The 19,335-nt window shown below is 40.7% G+C and overlaps 1 protein-coding gene across 1 annotated transcript; it reads right to left on the reverse strand.

Moving 5' to 3' along the window:
• Nucleotides 1-203: 203 nt before the first annotated feature.
• Nucleotides 204-9,359, reverse strand: rplp0 (ribosomal protein, large, P0). Its single transcript, XM_072587144.1, has 8 exons — nt 9,271-9,359; nt 7,770-7,874; nt 5,754-5,929; nt 5,567-5,654; nt 4,622-4,768; nt 3,838-4,023; nt 3,384-3,524; nt 204-410 (listed from the first exon to the last, which is right to left on the reverse strand). Exons 2-8 carry the CDS (start codon nt 7,821-7,823, stop codon nt 264-266), a joined length of 939 nt encoding a protein of 312 aa, XP_072443245.1. The 5' UTR covers nt 7,824-7,874; nt 9,271-9,359; the 3' UTR covers nt 204-263.
• Between the last annotated feature and the right edge of the window lie 9,976 nt (nt 9,360-19,335).

The following is a 19,335-nucleotide window of genomic DNA, read 5'->3' on the forward strand; positions in this document are numbered from 1 at the left end:
AAAGTGGAGTCACAGGTAGATAGGATAGTGAAGAAGGCGTTGTATTTCCAGATTCCAGGGCAATGGGCCAAAGCTGTAAAAAGGGATTACAGTCATCAGATCTTCGTTGACTGGTGCAGACTTGATGAACCCAAAGGCTTCCTTTTGTATGAGAAAACCTGATGGGACCATAAAACCCAAAATAAGTGAGAGCCCACAAACTCTTTTCTAATAACAATTTCCTTTATTTTGCAAAGATGCATTTCGTAATGAGCAGCTGGGTTTTAATCAAACAAACCAAAGCCCATATCATCATCTGATTCCTCAGACTCTTCTTTCTTCACCTCCTTCGCTTCCTCTTTGGCTGCAGCTGGAGCATCCTCAACCACAGGGGCCACAAAGGCTGAGGGATCAGCCAGGTAAGCCTTCACCTGTTAAGGAAGAGGAACAATTTCCTGTTATCGTTCGAATTTTCACAATCATTGCAAAACAATATACCCCAATTTCAACGTCAAGGAAGAAAGTAGCAGAGGTGGAGGTTTTCGGGAGGGATTTTCAGAACTGAAGAAAAGTCAGTCTGAGGAGAAATTGAAAACAATACATTTTTCTGTTTAACAGCAGAAGAAAAATCATTCTCAAGAATGTAGAATTAGAAACAATTGGGATGCAAATTTTTTTTCAAGTCAAGTTACAATTGTTTTAAGCCTTAAATAAAAACACAAAAAACTTGATGTATTTTGCTGCTCAGGACATCTACAGTATCTACACCAGAGTTACCCAAGAACAGAGTGCATGCTTCACAAACATATAAACCTATGACTTTGGAGCTGAAGTAGGCGATTCAACTGCATGCCTGTTCAATTCCTATTTCAAATTCCACATTCTCATCTGCTCCTGATAATCTTCAGCTTCCATGCCTAAACAAAATGTACCTATCTCCATCTAAGAGACATTCAATAATCTCCACCTCCATTGGAACTGTTTACCTCAGAAGGCAAAGTTACACAAACCTCAGAGAAACACATTCTTCAGCTTTGTCCTCAAAGGGCCATCCTAATTTTAAAATAGGGCCACTAGGTCTGAACTGCAGCCACCCCCACCCCCCAAAAGGAAACTTTTTTTGTTGATGCCCACCTTGACAAGACTGTTCAAGTTATTATATTCTTCAACCAAGTCACCCTGTGCTCTTTTAAACTGACTTGTCCAATTTTTCTTGAAACTGAACCCACTTATTCCGGGTGTAAAATCTAGTAAACCTCCTCTGACCTCCCTCCAACGCAGTTACAACCTTCCTTAAGTAAGTGACAATAAACTGCATACTGTATCTGAGATGTGGTCATTCTAGAGCCCTGTATAACCAAAGCACAACATCCCTGCTTTCAGGTTCCATTCTGGTTATAATAAAAGCTACCATTCCATTAGTCCCCTGGACTAATTCCTAACTTTTTACACTCCTGTAGATCTTCCTGCTCCTTGGAATTCTGCAGTCATTCTCTGTTGAAGTAATAATCCACCATTTTTTTTCCTCCTTCTTGCCACAGTGAACAACTTAGTCTGTTATAATTCTCATTTATTTCCCAATCATTCAATCGGTCTCATTCCATGCCCACAAGTATTTTCTACATACCGCTGTGTCATTAATAAATTTAGCTACTGTGCCTTTGGCATCCCTCATCCATATCACTAATATGAACAGAGGCTCAAGCAGAGACCCTTGAAGGACTAACTTCACTATGCCAGAAAGAGATGTATTTATGCACCCTCTTGTTTTCTGCCTGGCAGTCACTCTTATTTCTATGCTAATGTTATGTCAAGTATATACACTGGCAGGTTTTACTTTTGAACAAAATACAAGATAGCAAAGCATTAAATAAGAACAGAAATATAGAGCAAGTCCTTAATACACAATTATATTAGCCCCCACACAGTAAGGTGCTACATTGTGCAATGATCTTTTATGTGGCACCTTGAATTTCAAAAGGCATTTGACAAGGACAGTAAGTGAATGGGTTACCCCTTATTCACAGCACCTTCTCTTTCAAATAACTCCAACAAAGTGACGAAGCACGACTTCCCTTTCACAAAACTATGCTTTTACTAATTACCTTGACTTTTTCAAAGTCTCCGGCTATAACTACCTTAACTATCCAACTTCAGTTAACGTTCCCCACAACAAATTTCAAGCTAAATAATTTTTAGTTTCTGGTTTTCTGCCAAGTTCCATTCTTGAACAGGTATGGGGTTACACTAACTAGTTTGATGGAACCTATCTATAATGGAACAAATTTTGGAAATTAACATAAATTTACTACCCCACTAACCACCTGTTCAAGACCAGAGGATGGAGCACATCACACCTGGCTATTGCCAACATATAGCTCCTTTCATATCACTTCCATACTGATGATGATTTCATTAATCCTTTTCTCCACTCCACTTTCGTTAATACCACCAGTGGTGGTGAAAGACAGAGCTATATTCAATTGAAATGGACTTCACTCATCAGCGTTCTAGTGAAACAAATAAGAAAGATTGTGGATAAGGTCTTAACCGAAGCAAAACAAAAAAAAAATGGGATGGCAGGAGGGTCTAGTATAGGGAAACTTGGATGTTGCAACAGAAGAGTGTAGAAAATAATATGGTTTAGTGATTTGTTTAAAGACGAACAGAGTGGAAGATAGAGGAACATAAGGGTAAGTAGGATGCGTCCAAATAAGTAGTAAAAAACACTGAAACTTTGGAATGCACAAAATATCAACAACAACAGATGAATTACTGGGAAAAAAAAGAGAGATGAATGGTTTATATCAAATGGATATTACAGAGACATGGTTACAAAATGACCAAGATGAAGAAATTAATATTCCAGGGTATGCAAAACTTTAAAAAAGGCAGAACAAAAAAAAAGGAGTACTTGCTCTGATAGTAAAGGATGGAATAAAGACATTCACAGAGATGGATTTTGATTAAGTAGTTCACAAAATAGAATCAAGTGTAGATTGAGATTAGAACGAAAAAGGGTCAGAAAATGCTGGCAGTTGAAGAAATTATGAGCCTTAATGTCAGAAAAAAAATGGAGAAAATCAACTTCTTAAAAAAAAATCCAGTTACTGCATGCAAATGTACATACAAGCAGGCAGGAATGCTGACCAAGACAATCCACCTTTTAAACCAGATTCATGATCAAGACAAAATGCATTTTTTATTATATCATCATGGTATCAGCTAGCTGTTTTCAAATTAACCTGTTCAGAGATGTCATTACACACTTCTAAAGCAGATGGGACTTGAACTCGAACCTTCTGGTCCGGAGATAAGGACATTACACCATTGTACCACAAAATCCCACAGGATATTGCCTAACAACTAACATCATTCACTCAACTTGAAGCACAGACCATTACCTTTTCAGCTAATGGAAAGGAGTAGTCTGTCTCCACAGCAATAGCCAGCACCCTCTTGTAGCCGTTGATGATAGAGTGTGGTATGGAGGCAATGGTTGGATAACCAATCTCTAAGCACACACTGGCCACGTTGCGAACGCCCTGTGTAAACAATTAACAGTATTAAGAAAAACTGTACTGCTGGGACCAGAATTTGAACAAAAGAGATTACAAGGATATACTAGCCCATACTGAAAATCCCAGTCTTATTCATGCATAGTTATGCCTGCCTTGTAACTGAAATCAAAAGAATGTGGCACAAGATTTAACAGCCTGGCTGAAGAGAGGATATTGAGAGTTGACACTTAGCAATGCCAACCTCTAAACCTGCATAATGTGTCAAAACCCTCTTAACCAAGGACTTTGTGATTTATAAAATCCCAAACAAAAATCCTAGCAATTTCGCTCAACATACGTTCAGGAAACATTTATGCAGAGTTTCTTCAGTGATATCCAGGACCTCAGGGTTGTACACACTGCCATTGTCATAAACTTGCATGATCACCAAGCCATAGGAGAAGGGAGAGATGTTCAACATGTTCAGCAGTGTGGCTTCACTGGCTCCCACTTTGTCACCAACCTTGATGAGTTGTACATCACTCTGCAGGAGAAGTCAATAATTTGTCAGGACAACAAAGAACAACGCAAAAAAGAATCAACAGTGAAGGAAAGCGCTAACTAATTCAAGGTTCAAGAAGAAAACAAATACTGTAATTTTACAGCCTTTGATTCAAAGTCACAAACCAGCATCAGTCTAAGAGAAAGGAACTAGAATTTCAGTAGGTTGGAAGAAAAGCTAGTGAAGGTTACTAATATACAGATGGAAGTGAATAAATTCTCAAAATTGTCTACCAAACATCAATGTTAAATTCTTACAATCCCATTTAGAACTCGTTGGCATTTAATCAACAGGTAAAATGATAAATATAATAATCAATAAGCAGTGTTGCATTCGACAATAAAAACAGAAGTCAACTCAAAGAATTAGGGCTCTATTAGTTAAACTACAACAACCCTCAGGTTGAGAAATATCACATAAGCAAAAATATCAATCGTCAGGCCAACTGTTAAGATAGGTAGAACAGCTAAAAAAAACTGTTAGCTGGAGAGAGAAATGGTGTCAGTTCATTTTGTTGATGAAAGGAAACTGCAAATATTGAACACCTTCGAGGTGCACATATTCCTTTATCAACACTCACCAAAATTTCAATGGTACCTCTGGAGATCTTGGTAGTGATGCCCAAAGCCTGGAAGAATGAGGTCTTCTCAGGACCTAAACCTGTGTTTTGACCCGGCACAGTAACTTCACAGGGGGCAATCGCACCAGCACGTGCAGCAGCTGGCACCTGTTGAAGAAACAATAAATCAGCACTAGTGGGAAATAGACAAAAAGAATTATTAACAATCAAGCAAGATTATCTGGCATTAAACAACTGAGACCACATTTGAAAAACAACAATATTTTTCAATTAAAACATTTAATTTGTTCATATTGTAATATAAATTCTGCCAAAGCCTTGTTCAAACAAGAGATAGACTTAGCCAGCATTAAAGGCTCCCACTATTACAATGTATTTGCATGAAAGGAGGAATGTGATATTTAGAACTGAATTGAGGAGATACCTCTTCACCCAAAGGGTTGTGAATTTGTGCAATTCCATGCTTAGTGAAGTATTTGACGCTTCTTCACTGAATGTTTTTAAGGCTAAGATAGATAATGTTTTGAACAGTAAAAGGAGTCAAGAGTAACGGTAAGAGGGTGGGTACGTGGAGCTGAGGGTACGATGAAGAGTTATGTTCAAAACATTGATTCTCCTGCGCCTTGGATGCTGCCTGACCGCTCTGCTTTTCGAGCATTTCACTCTTTGACTCATCTCCAGCACCCACTTTCTCCCACGATAAGATCAGCCAATGTCTCATGGAAAGGCAGAGCAGGCTTGAAGGGCCATTTGGCCTACTCCTGGTTATGTTCTTACATCAACAGAACGATTGAGGTACATTTAGATTGAATCATAAACTAACAAAAATCAAAAGTGGCTAAAAAATTCAATATTTTCTACGTAAAACCTTTACCTTTATACAAAGTCACTCTATTCCTTTTATTATTTAAAAAATATCACAGCTGCAGCCCAAGAAAATGTTACCTTGTTGGATAGCAGCAGGTCACGGACTTCACACAAATCCTCCTTGGTGAATACAAAGCCAACATTTCCACGGATATGCGGGAGAAGCCTGAAGAGAAACTGGATTTTAGTACATCACATATAAAATAGGTATACCAATTTATGTGCTGTCATAACTATTACAAAAAAAATCTAGCAGAATATTTACTTTTCCAGAGCAGGATTGTTCTCCAGATGACCTCGGATAGCTTTGCGCATCATGGTATTCTTGCCCATCAGTACAACGGCCTTCCCACGCAATGACATCCGGATATGTTGCATTTGTTTGGATCCAACATTGTCTGCACCAACGATGAAGCACTTTGGATAGTCATCCAACAGTTGCTGGACAGAGGATACAGATACAGTATAAGTATACAGAAGAGAACAGATCTCGAGAAACTTTGATTCGTGTGAACAAATGAAAAGAGTCACATCTCAAAAACAACCATGAATTCCCTTGTAGGAATGGCTCCATGAGGCTTCAGAACATATCTCAATGATGTCTCAAGGGCGGCATGGTGTCTCAGTGGTTAGCACTGCTGTCTCACAGCACCAGGGTCCCAGATTCGATTCCAGCCTCGGGCGACTGTCTGTGTGGAGTTTGCACATTCTCCCTGTGTCTGCGTCGGTTTCCTCCGGTTTCCTCCCATGGTCCAATGATGTGCAGGATAGGTGAATTGGCTATGCTAAATTGTCCTTAGTGCTAGGTGCATTAGTCAGAGGAAAGTGGGTCTGGGTGGGCTATTCTTCTGAGGGTCAGTGTGGACTGGTCAGGCCGAAGGGCCTATTTCCGAAATGTACAGGATGCAAGTATCACTAGCATTTATTCTTCATCCTGAAATACACTCAAAGCTGGTGGTAAGCCATCTCTTTTTGAAGTGTTCCAATTCCTGTGACCTAGGCACACGTTCAGTACTGTTAGGAAAGGGACTGCAGGATTTACATTCAGAGACAGCAAGATGGATCCAAGTCAGGATGGTGAGAGATTCTAGACAGTGGTGTCCCCATGTGTCTGATGCCCTTTGTGAAATATGTAGGCTGGTGACACTGTAAATGGTGCAGGAAGTCAACATTTAAATTGGTGGATAAGGTTCTAGTCGAGTCAGCTACTTTGTCTTGCATCGTGCTGACCCTCAAGGATTCTGCACCTCACCCTGGGAAATCAAATCTTCCACCACATGACTGACCTGTGTTTTGTAGATGGTAAGACGCATTTTGGGAAGATAGGAAGTGAGTTACTTCTCAGAATTCTCAGTCTCCGGTTTGCTCTTGTAGTAACAGCATTTATTCAGGTGGTCTCGTCAAGTTTCCATTCAATTAACTCCTTAATTGATGATGGTGGGGAATTCAGCATTTGTAACTTGTTGATCATAAAAAGATGGGTACATTCGCTCGTCAGAAATGGTCAGTGTGTGATACTCAATTTAACAGTTACCACCGTGGTCCTGTTACACACTGAGATCTCACACAAATGCTTCTAAATATTGTCACTAACTATAACGCACTTTGTCTTTATCCATCATCTAAGCTGGTGGAGGTCAAAACCCTCTCTTTACCTTGTTCCCAGCTCCAAGCTGTCAGGTTACCTAACTGCAATGCTTCTACTGAGATCTCAAGTCAGACAGCAAATGCTTGCCTCATCACATCCATCACACGATTGCACAGATGATCACACCTTTAGTGGGGAAAACTGGATGGAATCACATCAAAAACTGTAACTCAGGGTCAACATAATTTGAACACATTAAAATGGCAGTTTGACAGAACAGGGTAAGGACCAATGGATAAAATCCAGTCAGTAGTGATTTACACCTGAACAGTAGATTGAAAACATTATACTGCATTTAAAGCCTCAAAATATCTTAATGTTATGACACAATTATACAATTTGTTGAAAAAAAGTATCCGCTTGCATTGTCTTCACGCGAGCACAGCATCTATATTTCAAAAATCGTTTAACATCTTATGTTTCTTGCAGTTTGACTTTGATAGGTCAGCAAGTTAATTAATGCACCTCTATCAGATATGGCCTGATCACTTTAAATTACAGCGTTAGATAAGACTGCCATTTCACCTCAATTGTGACAGCTCTAAGAAATCTCTTGCCAATGCTTCATGCAACATTGCTAAGACAGCAAGGAAAACAATTTATTGAGACAGTTAATGATAAAACTATACTCACAATAATTTTCAAAAAATAGTTGGACTTCCACGTAGCTCTGTCTTCCCTGGGCATCTTTACGTGCTTCCAAGGATTGCCACAGACCGGTTTAAAGACAAGATTTTACTGCAGGACAATGAAAACAAAAGCATAACGAGGCAAGAGTTCACAAGAAAATATGAAGTGAATTTATTTTTCAGAAAAGCAACATTTAAAAGATTATACAATTATTACAAAAATCATTTAAATACTTCAACAGTAGCTTAATTTCCCAAACCAAATTGGCCGAGCGAAGAACCCCTATCAAAGGCCAATATTTTTTGCAAGTGTTACTAGATGCTCAAGAAAGACAAAATCTGATTGGTTTGAAATATCCCCTACTATAATTTTCACATCTCTATATTCACTGTCAAGGTTCACTTGCTCCTCAAACATGTCACTGAACTACAAGTTCATAACCCTTGTACCTCAACCTTGTCTATAGCTAATCAAACAAAGCCTTATTCATCACCCATTCCCCCAAGGTCCATTAGAAGGTCACTTCCTCCCCCTGAAGCCAATGTCATCATTTAATAAAGATATGGAGGTGCCAATGTTGGGACTGGGATGGACAAAGCTGTGTGATTTTTAACATCATTTAATAAAACCATGGCTGATCTGATCGCAATCTCAACTCCACATTCTTGCCTACTCTCAGGTAATCTTTTGCCCTCTTATCAAAAAGATATCAAACTCAGTCTTAAAAATATTCAAAGGCTCTGACATTTTCTTCCTCAAAACGCAGTAGTAGCAAAGACTGATGGCACTTGAGAAAAATATTCTAATTTTCTGCCTTAAATGGGTGACTGATTAGTATTACACCGCAATCCCTAGTTTGGATTCTCCCAATGGTGAAATTCCTTTTCCCACAGCCATCCTGTCAAACCCCTCAGAATCTTGTAAGCGACAATCAAGACCCCCCCAAACTCCAGTCGACTTAAGCCTAGCCCATCTAACTCTTCCATCTACGGGACCCAACCTCGTCCCAGGTCTCATAAACCTTCTCCAAACCGCTTCCAAGGCATTTCTTTCTTAATTAAGGAGACCAATCGGGGTCTCAACAGTGATTTGTATAACTGAAGCAAAACCGGGCTTTTGCAACCGGGCGAATCGCTTTCAGCAAAGTTCAAAGCCAGGACGGTAACCACTTCCAATCTGCTGAGTTGGGGAGGGACACATGCAATAAGTTCTTTATTTAAAACGGGCTAGAACATGCACCGGGAACGGATGATGAATGAGGCTTTACACAATAGGCCCACGGGGGATCTCCGTCCCCCTCAGCTCAGGCGGACTATGACACGTGTAAGGAACCGGGGCCCAGCAGCCACCGAGCCGCCTGTCCCGCCGGGGCAGCCAGGTGACTTCTCCCCGGCTGAAGGCCTCGCCAGGTGGGCTGCCTCGCCCAGTGGGATGACGGTCACAGTGAGAGTGGGGAGTTGGGCCTACGATGGATTCTCCCGCGGCCCACAGAACTCACACTCACCTCGAGCTCCGGGACGGAAAGGAAGGGAGGAGGCCAGGCCACCCCCGCCCCAAGAACCCCCGCGCCGCCAGGCAACCCACCAATCAGCGAGCCCGCTACGGCGAGGACTGACCAATAAGACAAACCGCAGCATACTTGCCAATCAACGAACGGAAAACTGTCAGACGTGACAGTCACCCAATAACAAGGCACCTTGTGATGAAGACCCACCAATCAAAATAAGAACATTATAACAACCAATCATAATCTCAGCTCTCATACATCCAATCTCCGATTGGACGGTCTGGTGTCCCCGGGCTCTGATTGGACACTCCAGAATCAGCAGGCGGCTGCGGCCTGTGAACTCAGCGACGCCGCTAGTGGCGGAGGGTGGGCAAAGTCTTATCCCCAATTCAAGAACAAGCAGAATAAACTCCAAACGTTGACTGTTTTTCTCTCGCTGAGTTTCTCTAGCAATTTGTGCCCCAGTGTCCTGACAAAGTACTCAGAATCATTCATTTTAAAAAAATGGGTTGTGGGTGTCATTGACTCAAGTCAGTATTTATTTCCCATTCCCAATTGCCCAGAAGTCAACCACATTGTTGTAGAATCAGATGCCAGTCAGACTAACTTAAAACGTCAGATTGTGTTCCATAAAGGACATCAGTGAACTTGTTGAATTCGAAATTCACCATCTTCCAGAACTTTAGTCTCAGGTTCAGGATTACTATTCCGCTGACATCACCACTTGTCCACCACCTCTTCTTTATCCACTTTTGGACAATCTTTTTTTTTCAATAAAACTGTCAAGTATAAACCACATTTTTTTTGTAATTAATACTGTCAAATGGGAAACATTGAATATAATGATTGTGGAGGTGGAAGCTGAATGCTACATTTTATGTTCTGCCATCAATACCCTCTAGGTGTATCCTTCTCCATGGACAGTGTGATTTAATGTGGCTGAGGATAGTCACTTCCTGGTCGAACCAGAAGAATCTCTTGAAGTAAACAAAGCAGAGCTTACTGCAGCTCTGCAACAGTATATATGGTGCATGGATATAGATAGTATTACAGATGTTGGAAGAACTGGTATTAGATCTAACTTATTTCAACGTTCCTTTGTTATTCTCTTCTCCAATATTCATGACACCAACCACAGTGGATTGTGGCTATGACATTCAAACAGTATTAATCATCTCAGGCCTATATACAGCACTGATCATCTTGAAATTATTTTTAATGTGTGTAGTCAGTACACTACATACAGCTTTATTCAGATGAGAAAGAGAAGTATCATGAGTGCCATGTTTTTCCTTGCAAATAAAGATTACTTTAATTTTTCTTTAAATTTCAGTAAAAGAAGAAATAGCCAACTACAAAGCTAAAAAAATCAACTTAGTGATGAGATATAGAGTCTATTCCCATTTTTCGCTATGGGAAGAAGATGGGGAGGTGATGTGTCAAGCAGGCCAAATCATCATTCCCAATTCAATAAGGTAGAAAGGCCAATATAAACAACCATATTTAAACAAAATCACACAAATTTGGGGTCAAATCTGGAAGCAGCATCATTTCAAAAACTTTTGGGAAGGTTACTTCTGACAAGACTGAATAGGACTACAGCTGAAGCCAGCATTGCCAGGCATCTTGCAAAATACAACCAGTATTTTCAGTCAATGGACTGGCAGGTCTGTATATTTACATTGATTCAAAACCTTTACAAGGTGGAAGACGTGGTGAATAGCGTATAAGACCATAAAATGTAAGAGCAGAATACAACCATTTGGCCTATCGAGTCTATCCCACCTTTCGATCATGGCTGACATGTTTCTCAAGCACATTTTCCTGCCTACTCCCCATAATCTTTGATCTTCATAATCAGAATCTAACTATCACTGTCTCAAATAGATTCAATGACTTGGTCACCACAGGCATCTGCAGTTATTAGTTCCACAGATCCTGAGGCACAGGATTTAAATATATTTGGAAAGGCAAGGACTGATTAGAAATAGTCAACATAGCTTTCTTCATGGGAAATCATGTCTCACTAACTTGATTGAGTTTTTTTGAAGTAACGAAGAGGATTGATGAAGGCAGAGCGATGGATGTGATCTATATGGACTTCAGTAGGGCGTTCGACAAAGTTCCCCATGTTCCCCATAGTGGACTGGTTAGCAAGGTTAGATCACATGGAATAAAGGGACAACAAGTCATTTGGATACAGAACTGGCTCAAAAGTAAGAGAGCAGTGTGCCACAAGGATCAGTAGTGGGTCCACTGCTTTTCATCATTTACATAAATGATTTGGATGTGAACGTAGGAGGTACGGTTAGAAAGTTTGCAGATGACACCAAACTTGGAGGTGTAGTGGACAGAGAAGAAGGTTACCTCAGAGTACAATTGGACATTGATCACAAGGAATGGCAGATGGAGCTTGATCTAGATAAGTGTAAGGTGATGTATTTTGGAATAGGCAAATCAAGGCAGAACTTATACAGTTAATGGAGTATTGCTGAACAAAGAGACATTGGAGTGCAGGTTCATAGTTCCTTGACTTGAAAGTAGAATTGCAGGTATACGGAATAGTGAAGTCAGTGTTTCAGTGCATTGAATAAAGGAATTGGGAGGTCATGTTGCAGCTGTACAGGACATTGGTTAGGCCACTGCATTCAATTCTGCTCTCCCTGTTAAAGGAAGGATGTTGTGAAACTTGAAAGCGTTCAGAAAAGATTTACAAGGATGTTGCCAGTGTTGGAAAGTTTGAGGTGTATGGCGAGGCTGAATAAACTGGGGCTATTTTCCCTGGACCGTCAGAAGCCTTTTAAATGTTGTAATTGTACCAGCCTCCACCACTTCCTCTGGCAGCTCATTCCATACACACATCTTTTCCATGAAAAATATTCCCCTGAGGTATCTTTTATATCTTTCCCTCTCACCCTAAACGTATGCCCTCTAGTTCTGAACTCCTCCACTCCTGGAAAAAGACCTTGTCCATTTACCCTATCCATGCCCCTCATGATTTTATAAACCTTTATAAGGTCACCTGCCAGCCTTTGATGCTCCAGGAAAAACAGCGCCAGCCTAATCAGCCTCTCCCTATAGCTCAAAACTTCCAACCCTGACAACATCCTCGTAAGTCTTATCTGAACTCTTTCAAGTTTCACAAAATCCTTCCTAAAGGAAGGAGACCAGAATTGCACCCAATATTTCAAAAGAGGCCTAACCAATGTCCTGTACAGCTGCAAATTAACCTCCCATCTCCTATACTCAACGAACTGATCAATAAAGGAAAACATACTAAACACCTTCTCCAATATCCTATCTACCTCTGACTCCACTTTCAAGGAACTATGAACCTGAACTCCAAGGTCTTTTTTGTTCAGCAACACTTCCCAGGACCTTATCATCAAGTATATAAGTCCTTCTTTGATTTGCCTTTCCAAAATGCAACACGTCACATTTATTTAAATTAAACTCCATCTGCCACTCCTCGGCCCATTCGCTCACCCAATCAAGATCTCGTTGTACTCAGAGGTAACCTTCTTCGCTGTCCCAACACCTCCAATTTTGATGCCTCTGCAAACTTACTAACTGCCTCACTTGGGGCAGCATGGTTGCTCAGTGGTTAGCACTGCTGCCTCACAGTCCCAGATTCGATTCCAGCCTCGGGAGACTGTCTGTGTTGTGTTTGCATGTTCTCCCCGTGTCTGCGTGAGTTTCCTCTGGGTGCTCCGGTTTCCTCCCACAGTCCAAAGATGTGCAGATTAGGTGAATTGGCCATGCTAAATTGCCCATAGTGTTAGGTGCATTAGTCAGAGGGAAATGGGTCAGGGTAGGTTACTCTTCGGAGGGTCGGTGTGGACTGGTTGGGCCAAAGGGCCTGTTTCCGCACTGTAGGGAGTCTAATCTAATCTAATCACACATCCTACATTCCCATCCAAGTCATTTATTAAAATTATGAACTAACGACATTGGAACGAATGACACAGGAAGGAAAAGGGATGAGATTCCGAAGAGAGAATATAGGATGTTAGGCAGTAATTTAAAAAGGAGATCTTTGGAGGTAGGAATATTTGGATTATTCCCAGTACTACAAGCTAGTGAGGGTGGGAATAGGAGGATAGAAGCAAATGAATGGGTGGCTGACAGCTGGTGCAGGGGAGAAGGGTTCACATTTTTGGATAATTGGAATCTCTTCTGGGGTAGAAGTGACCTCTGTAAGGAGGATGGATTGCACCTGAATTGGAAGGGGACTAACATACCAGCAGGGAGATTTGCTAGACCTGCTTGGGAAGATTTAAACTAGTAAGGTGAGGGGTGGGACCCAGGGAGATAGTGAGGAAAGAGATCAGTTTGAGACTTGTACACTTGGTAAAAGAAGCAAGTCAAACAGTCAGGGCAGGCAGAAACAAAGCAGAGAATAGGTAAATTAAACTGCATTTATTTCAATGCAAGAGGCCTAACGGGAAAGCAGATGAACTCAGAGCACAGTTAGGAACATGGGACTGCAATATCATAACAATTGAGGACAAAATAAAGGGAAATGCTCCTGAGTGTCATTTTTCTGCATTTTTTTTATATATCAGATGATCTTGGGCATCGATCATGTTACTTGCACAGCGGTGACAACAGTGAACTATATAAAGATGGGGGAGTTTAATTATCTTGCAATACATCCCTTCTTGAAGCCACTGAAAGCAAACACCAGGATTTACTCTGTCATACAAATGACCACTGTTTAGTCGAGGAAATGTATTGCAGCAAGTGAGGGAGCCTTGAGATGAAAATTGCATCCTTCTGACAATGCAGTGCAAAGAAAAAGATTTGCCTGAATTAAAGAATCCCAACTGGGTGCAAAAGTTGGAATGAATATCTTGGGATACTTAAATAAACATAATATCAGCTGCAATAAGAGTGTACTTGTGAAAGAGTTTTTTTTTCCTAATATGAAAGCTTTTAAAGTGAAATTGGGTTTCAAAGTGAAGAGGAAAAGAATTTGCTCACATTCTAACACTGAAATACTCTGAAGTATCGACTGTGCAAACAGAGCAGAATATTGATTTTGAGGAGATCCAGAAGGTGGTGAAGTTCAGGTGAACAGTCACCGGACTGGAAACTTTAAATCTGGTTTCTTCCCACAGATGCTGTCAGACCTCCTGCGTTTCCCCAGCAATTTATGTTTTTGTTTTAAATCAGACCAGTTATCTCTCTCTAATGAGAGAACAGTGCAGTAGTCCTAGAACATAGAACATAGAACAGTACAGCACAGAACAGGCCCTTCAGCCCACGATGTTGTGCCAACGACTGATCCTCATGTATGCACCCTCAAATTTCTGTGACCATATGCATGTCCAGTAGTGTCTTAAATGTCCCCAATGATCTTGCTTCCACAACTGCTGCTAGCAACTCATTCCATGCTCTCATAACTCTCTGTGTGAAGAACCCGCCTCTGACATCCCCTCTATACTTTCCTCCAACCAGCTTAAAACTATGACCCCTCGTGTTAGTCATTTCTGCCCTGGGAAATAGTCTCTGGCTATCGACTCTATCTATGCCTCTCATTATCTTGTATACCTCAATTAGGTCCCCTCTCCTCCTGCTTTTCTCCAATGAAAGAAGTCCGAGCTCAGTCAACCTCTCTTCATAAGATAAGCTCTCCAGTCCAGGCAGCATCCTGGTAAACCTCCTCTGAACCCTCTCCAAAGCATCCACTTCTTTCCTATAATAGGGCGACCAGAACTGGACGCAGTATTCCAAGTGCGGTCTAACCAAAGTTTTATAGAGCTGCAACAAGATCGCATGACTCTTAAACTCAATCCGCCTGTTAATGAAAGCCAAAACACCATATGCTTTCTTAACAACCCTGTCCACTTGGGTGGCCATTTTAAGAGATCTATGTACCTGCACACTGCTAAGAATCCTATCCTTAATCCTGTACTCAGCTTTCAAATTCGACCTTCCAAAATGCATCACCTCACATTTATCCAGGTTGAACTCCATCTGCCACCTCTCAGCCCATCACTGCATCCTGTCAATGTCCCGCTGCAGCCTACAACAGCCCTCTATACTGTCAACGACACCTCCAACCTTTGTGTCGTCTGCAAACTTGCTGACCCATCCTTCAATCCCCTCATCCAAGTCATTAATAAAGATTACAAACAGGTAGAGGCCCAAGGACAGGGCCCTGTGGAATACCACTCATCACAGACTTCCAGGCAGAATATTTTCCTTCTACTACCACTCGCTGTCTTCTGTTGGCCAGTCAATTCTGTATCCAGACAGCTAAGTTCCCCTGTATCCCATTCCTCCTGACCATCTGAATCAGCCTACCATGGGGAACCTTATCAAATGCCTTGCTGAAGTCCATTTACACCCTATCCACAGCTCGAACCTCATCAACTTTTCTAGTCACATCCTCAAAGAACTTGATAAGGTTTATGAGGCATGACCTGCCCCTCACAAAGCCGTGTTGACTGCATTTAATCAAGCCACACTCTTCCAGGTCATAAACCCTATCCCTCAGAATCCTTTCTAACACCTTGCAGATGACAGACGTGAGACTTACTGGTCTGAAATTTCCAGGGATTTCCTAATTTCCTTGCTTGAAGAGAGGAATTACATTTGCCTCTCTCCAGTCCTCAGGCACGACTCCAGTCGAGACCGAGGATGCAAAGATCCTCGCAAGTGGCGAAGCAATTGTATTTCTCGTTTCCCAAAGCAGCCGAGGACAAATCTGGTCCGGGCCTGGCGACTTGTCAATCTTAATGTTTGACAAATTTTCAGCCCATCAGCTTCCTTTATCTCTATCCATTCCAGCATGCACACCTGCTCTTCAAAGGTTTCATTCACTACAAAGTTCGTTTCTTTCGTAAAGACAGAAGCAAAAAACTCATTTAGGGCTTCCCCTACCTCCTTGGACTCCACACACAAATTCTCTGCTATCTCTGATCGGCCCTACTCTTTATTTGACCATTCTCTTATTCCTCTCATAAGTGTAAAATGCCTTTGTGCTCTCCCGAATCCGTTCTGCCAAGCCTTTCTCGTGCCCCCTCCTGGCTCTCCTCAGACCATTTTTGAGCTCTTTCCTCGCCTGCCTGTAATCCTCTAGTGCTGAGCTTAACCCTAGCTTCCTCCACCTTATGTAAGCTACCTTTTTCCTTTTGACAAGAAGCTCCACTGCTCTCGTCATCCAAGGTTCCTTTATCTTACCACTTCTTGCCTGTCTCAGAGGGACATAGTCCTCTGCGACTATGATGACTTTATCTTTTTGCTTACTCTAAAATACATCTTTATTTTAATATTTCTTACTCAGAATTAGATTGAGTAACAAACAAATAACTTAATAACTTACAACTTATTCTGATGGCAAGTGTTTGAATATATTAGTCAATGCTGGAGCCAAGTGGAGAATTACAGATAATTGAAATCTAATTACAGATTTCAAAAAATGCTGAAAACTAAAAGGAAAACAACAAAATATTTGTGGTGTAGCGAACTCATATTTTTAAAAATTTAACAAAATGTGTTTTAATAAGAACAATAAATTGAATGGCAAAAACAGCAAACACAGATACAAATTTTCAAATGTTAACAGCATTATTTTAACACACTATTAGCTTTAAAACAAAGTTATGTTTGAATATGAATTACTTGTGTTTTGAGTAGTTACGACCTGCCTTTTCGATTAATCAAATATGGTCCACAGCCAAAAATGTTTGCCCACCCCAGTATAAAATACTCCTGATGCAAATACAATGAAACTACATCCAAAATCAAATCTCAGCAAACTCTGACTATAATAGCCTTTGGTTTACTATACTGCTCCAAGCAATCTGTACAAACTCCAGGAACACCACAAATTTATGCTGAAGCATTTTCCATTCTTTGTTATTCATGTTATTGACTTTATAAAGAGGTCAGAAACAATAATTGTAAAGGGAATTTCAGATGATGTGTAATGTGATGTTTTGGATTGACAAGTAAGAAGATCAGCTGTATCTGACAGCAATTAAGGCAGTGTCTTGTAGACTGGAAACATCAACATTTAACGTTGCTGATATTTTGTCAGATCATGGAGGTTAAAGTCTTTATCAGAATCTGAACTGGAAGCTGAAGTAGCCCTTAGTGTGGAGCTGATATTCTTTTCCTTAAACTTTTGGTCGATCCAATAAATGTGGAACTGGGTTTTCCGGGCATCTAGATCCCAGTTTGTCTTGCCACCTCCACCTTCCAATGTTGACATGCTTTCAATACCCCACATGTTTAAAATGTCTTGGTATTTCCTTTATGTTTGTTCTAACAAAAAGACAATTTTGGTTCAATACCTGGCATTTTTACCTTGAGTCAAAAGGCTTTAAATCTCTTGAGCACCAGATTTTAAGCTGCAAGTTCCAAAGTTATACTAGTGCTTTATTACAGACGTGACCTTCAACTCAGATCCCATCTGCTTTTCAAGTAGATATAACTAAGTCCCAAGTAAGTACCAATCATGTGGTACTTATTGTTCAAAGAGGAGCAGAAGTGCTATTCTTGATATCCTGGCCAATATTTCCCTCTATACTGTAACAGACTATTGATGAGAGCTTTCTGGACTATCCTTCCTCCTGCATTTCCTCATTTACAGTTGTGACTACACTGCAAAAAGTAGTTGGTTGGAAAGTGCATGGAATGTCATTAAATATGCTTCTTAAATGCAGGTCTTTGTTTATCACCTGTCCTTGTGTAGAAATGAGAGAGGCAGAGTTCAGAGGGACTATGTGGCAGGAAAATTAGAGATGGGAGGATGTTGGGCAAAGCCAAGAATTAGTTTAAACATGATGAGAATTTTAGAATCTATACACTACAAGATTGGGTTTTTTGTGGGACAGTGGTCTTGGGTGAACAGGAATTGGAGCAGAACAGGATAAAAGATGCATAGTTTTGGACAAGATGGACTTTCTGCAGATAAGAATGTGAGGTGCGAGCCAGAAGAGATTAGGATTGACTGGCCTAAAAATGACACATACTGAATAAGACCGCTGGATGTGCCATGAAAAATACATCCACTTGTCTCCAATAAAATATCAACAATGTGCCCGTGCTGTTTGCATCCTAAGAAACAGCTCATTACTTACAAGGAGGCAGCAAGCTGGGACACTGGGCAATAATCTAAATTGAGTTTGGACATGGGGGTCATCAAGAATGGGGAAAACAGTGGTCAGCTGTAGTTTTAACTACTGCCCTTTCTGGCTCCACACTAAAGTTGATAGTTTTTTTAAAAGTTTCTTGTTGAAAGGTCATCAACCTGAAATGTTAACACTTACTCTCTCAGAACGTGCTTGATCTGCCAAGTATTTCATAGTCTAGATTAGTGTGGTGCTGGAAAAGCACAGGAGGTCAGGCAGCATCTGAGGAGCAGGAAAATCGACGTTTCACGCAAAAGCCCTTCATCAGGAATGGATGAAGGGCTTTTGCCCAAAACGCCCATTTTTCTGCTCCTCGGTTGCTGCTTGACCTGCTGTGTTTTTCCAGCACCACTCTAATCTAGACTCTGGTTACCAGCATCTGCAGTCCTTGTTTTTACCAAGTATTTCATATGCATTTTCATAACAGTATTTTTGTAATGTTTATATTAGTCTTTGTGACGGGGTGTATTTGAACTTCACCCCCACTTCTAGATTGAAAATACATTTGAAGTTTATTTCTCATAAATATTAAAATATTAATTTAATGTAGGGTTTCAGACTCCAAAACATTTAAGATTAACAATTGTGCAAATGGAGCCTTTCAGCCATGTTTTAAAAATGATCAACACAAGAAAATTAAGTTTTGCTAAAATTATAAGCAAGGCTCACATTTTGAAATGTATGCAGGATAAGCCACTTTCATTAGCACACTTTTAATATTTGGGTATTTCCTCTCAATTTTCTTTGAATGAGAGTTGTGGGCTTCTCCTAGCAACTAGCATCCTTCACATCTCTCTTCTTTATTCTCCATATTAATGGCACACTCTATTCATCACCCAAATTTATTTTTAGCTAATGATTCAGTTTCTCTGACCAGGACTTTAGCCTCCTTACTTCAACCCATTTCCTCTCATTTACT

The sequence above is a fragment of the Chiloscyllium punctatum genome, chromosome 17 (genome assembly GCF_047496795.1).
Source record: "Chiloscyllium punctatum isolate Juve2018m chromosome 17, sChiPun1.3, whole genome shotgun sequence".
Taxonomy (NCBI): Eukaryota; Metazoa; Chordata; class Chondrichthyes; order Orectolobiformes; family Hemiscylliidae; genus Chiloscyllium; species Chiloscyllium punctatum.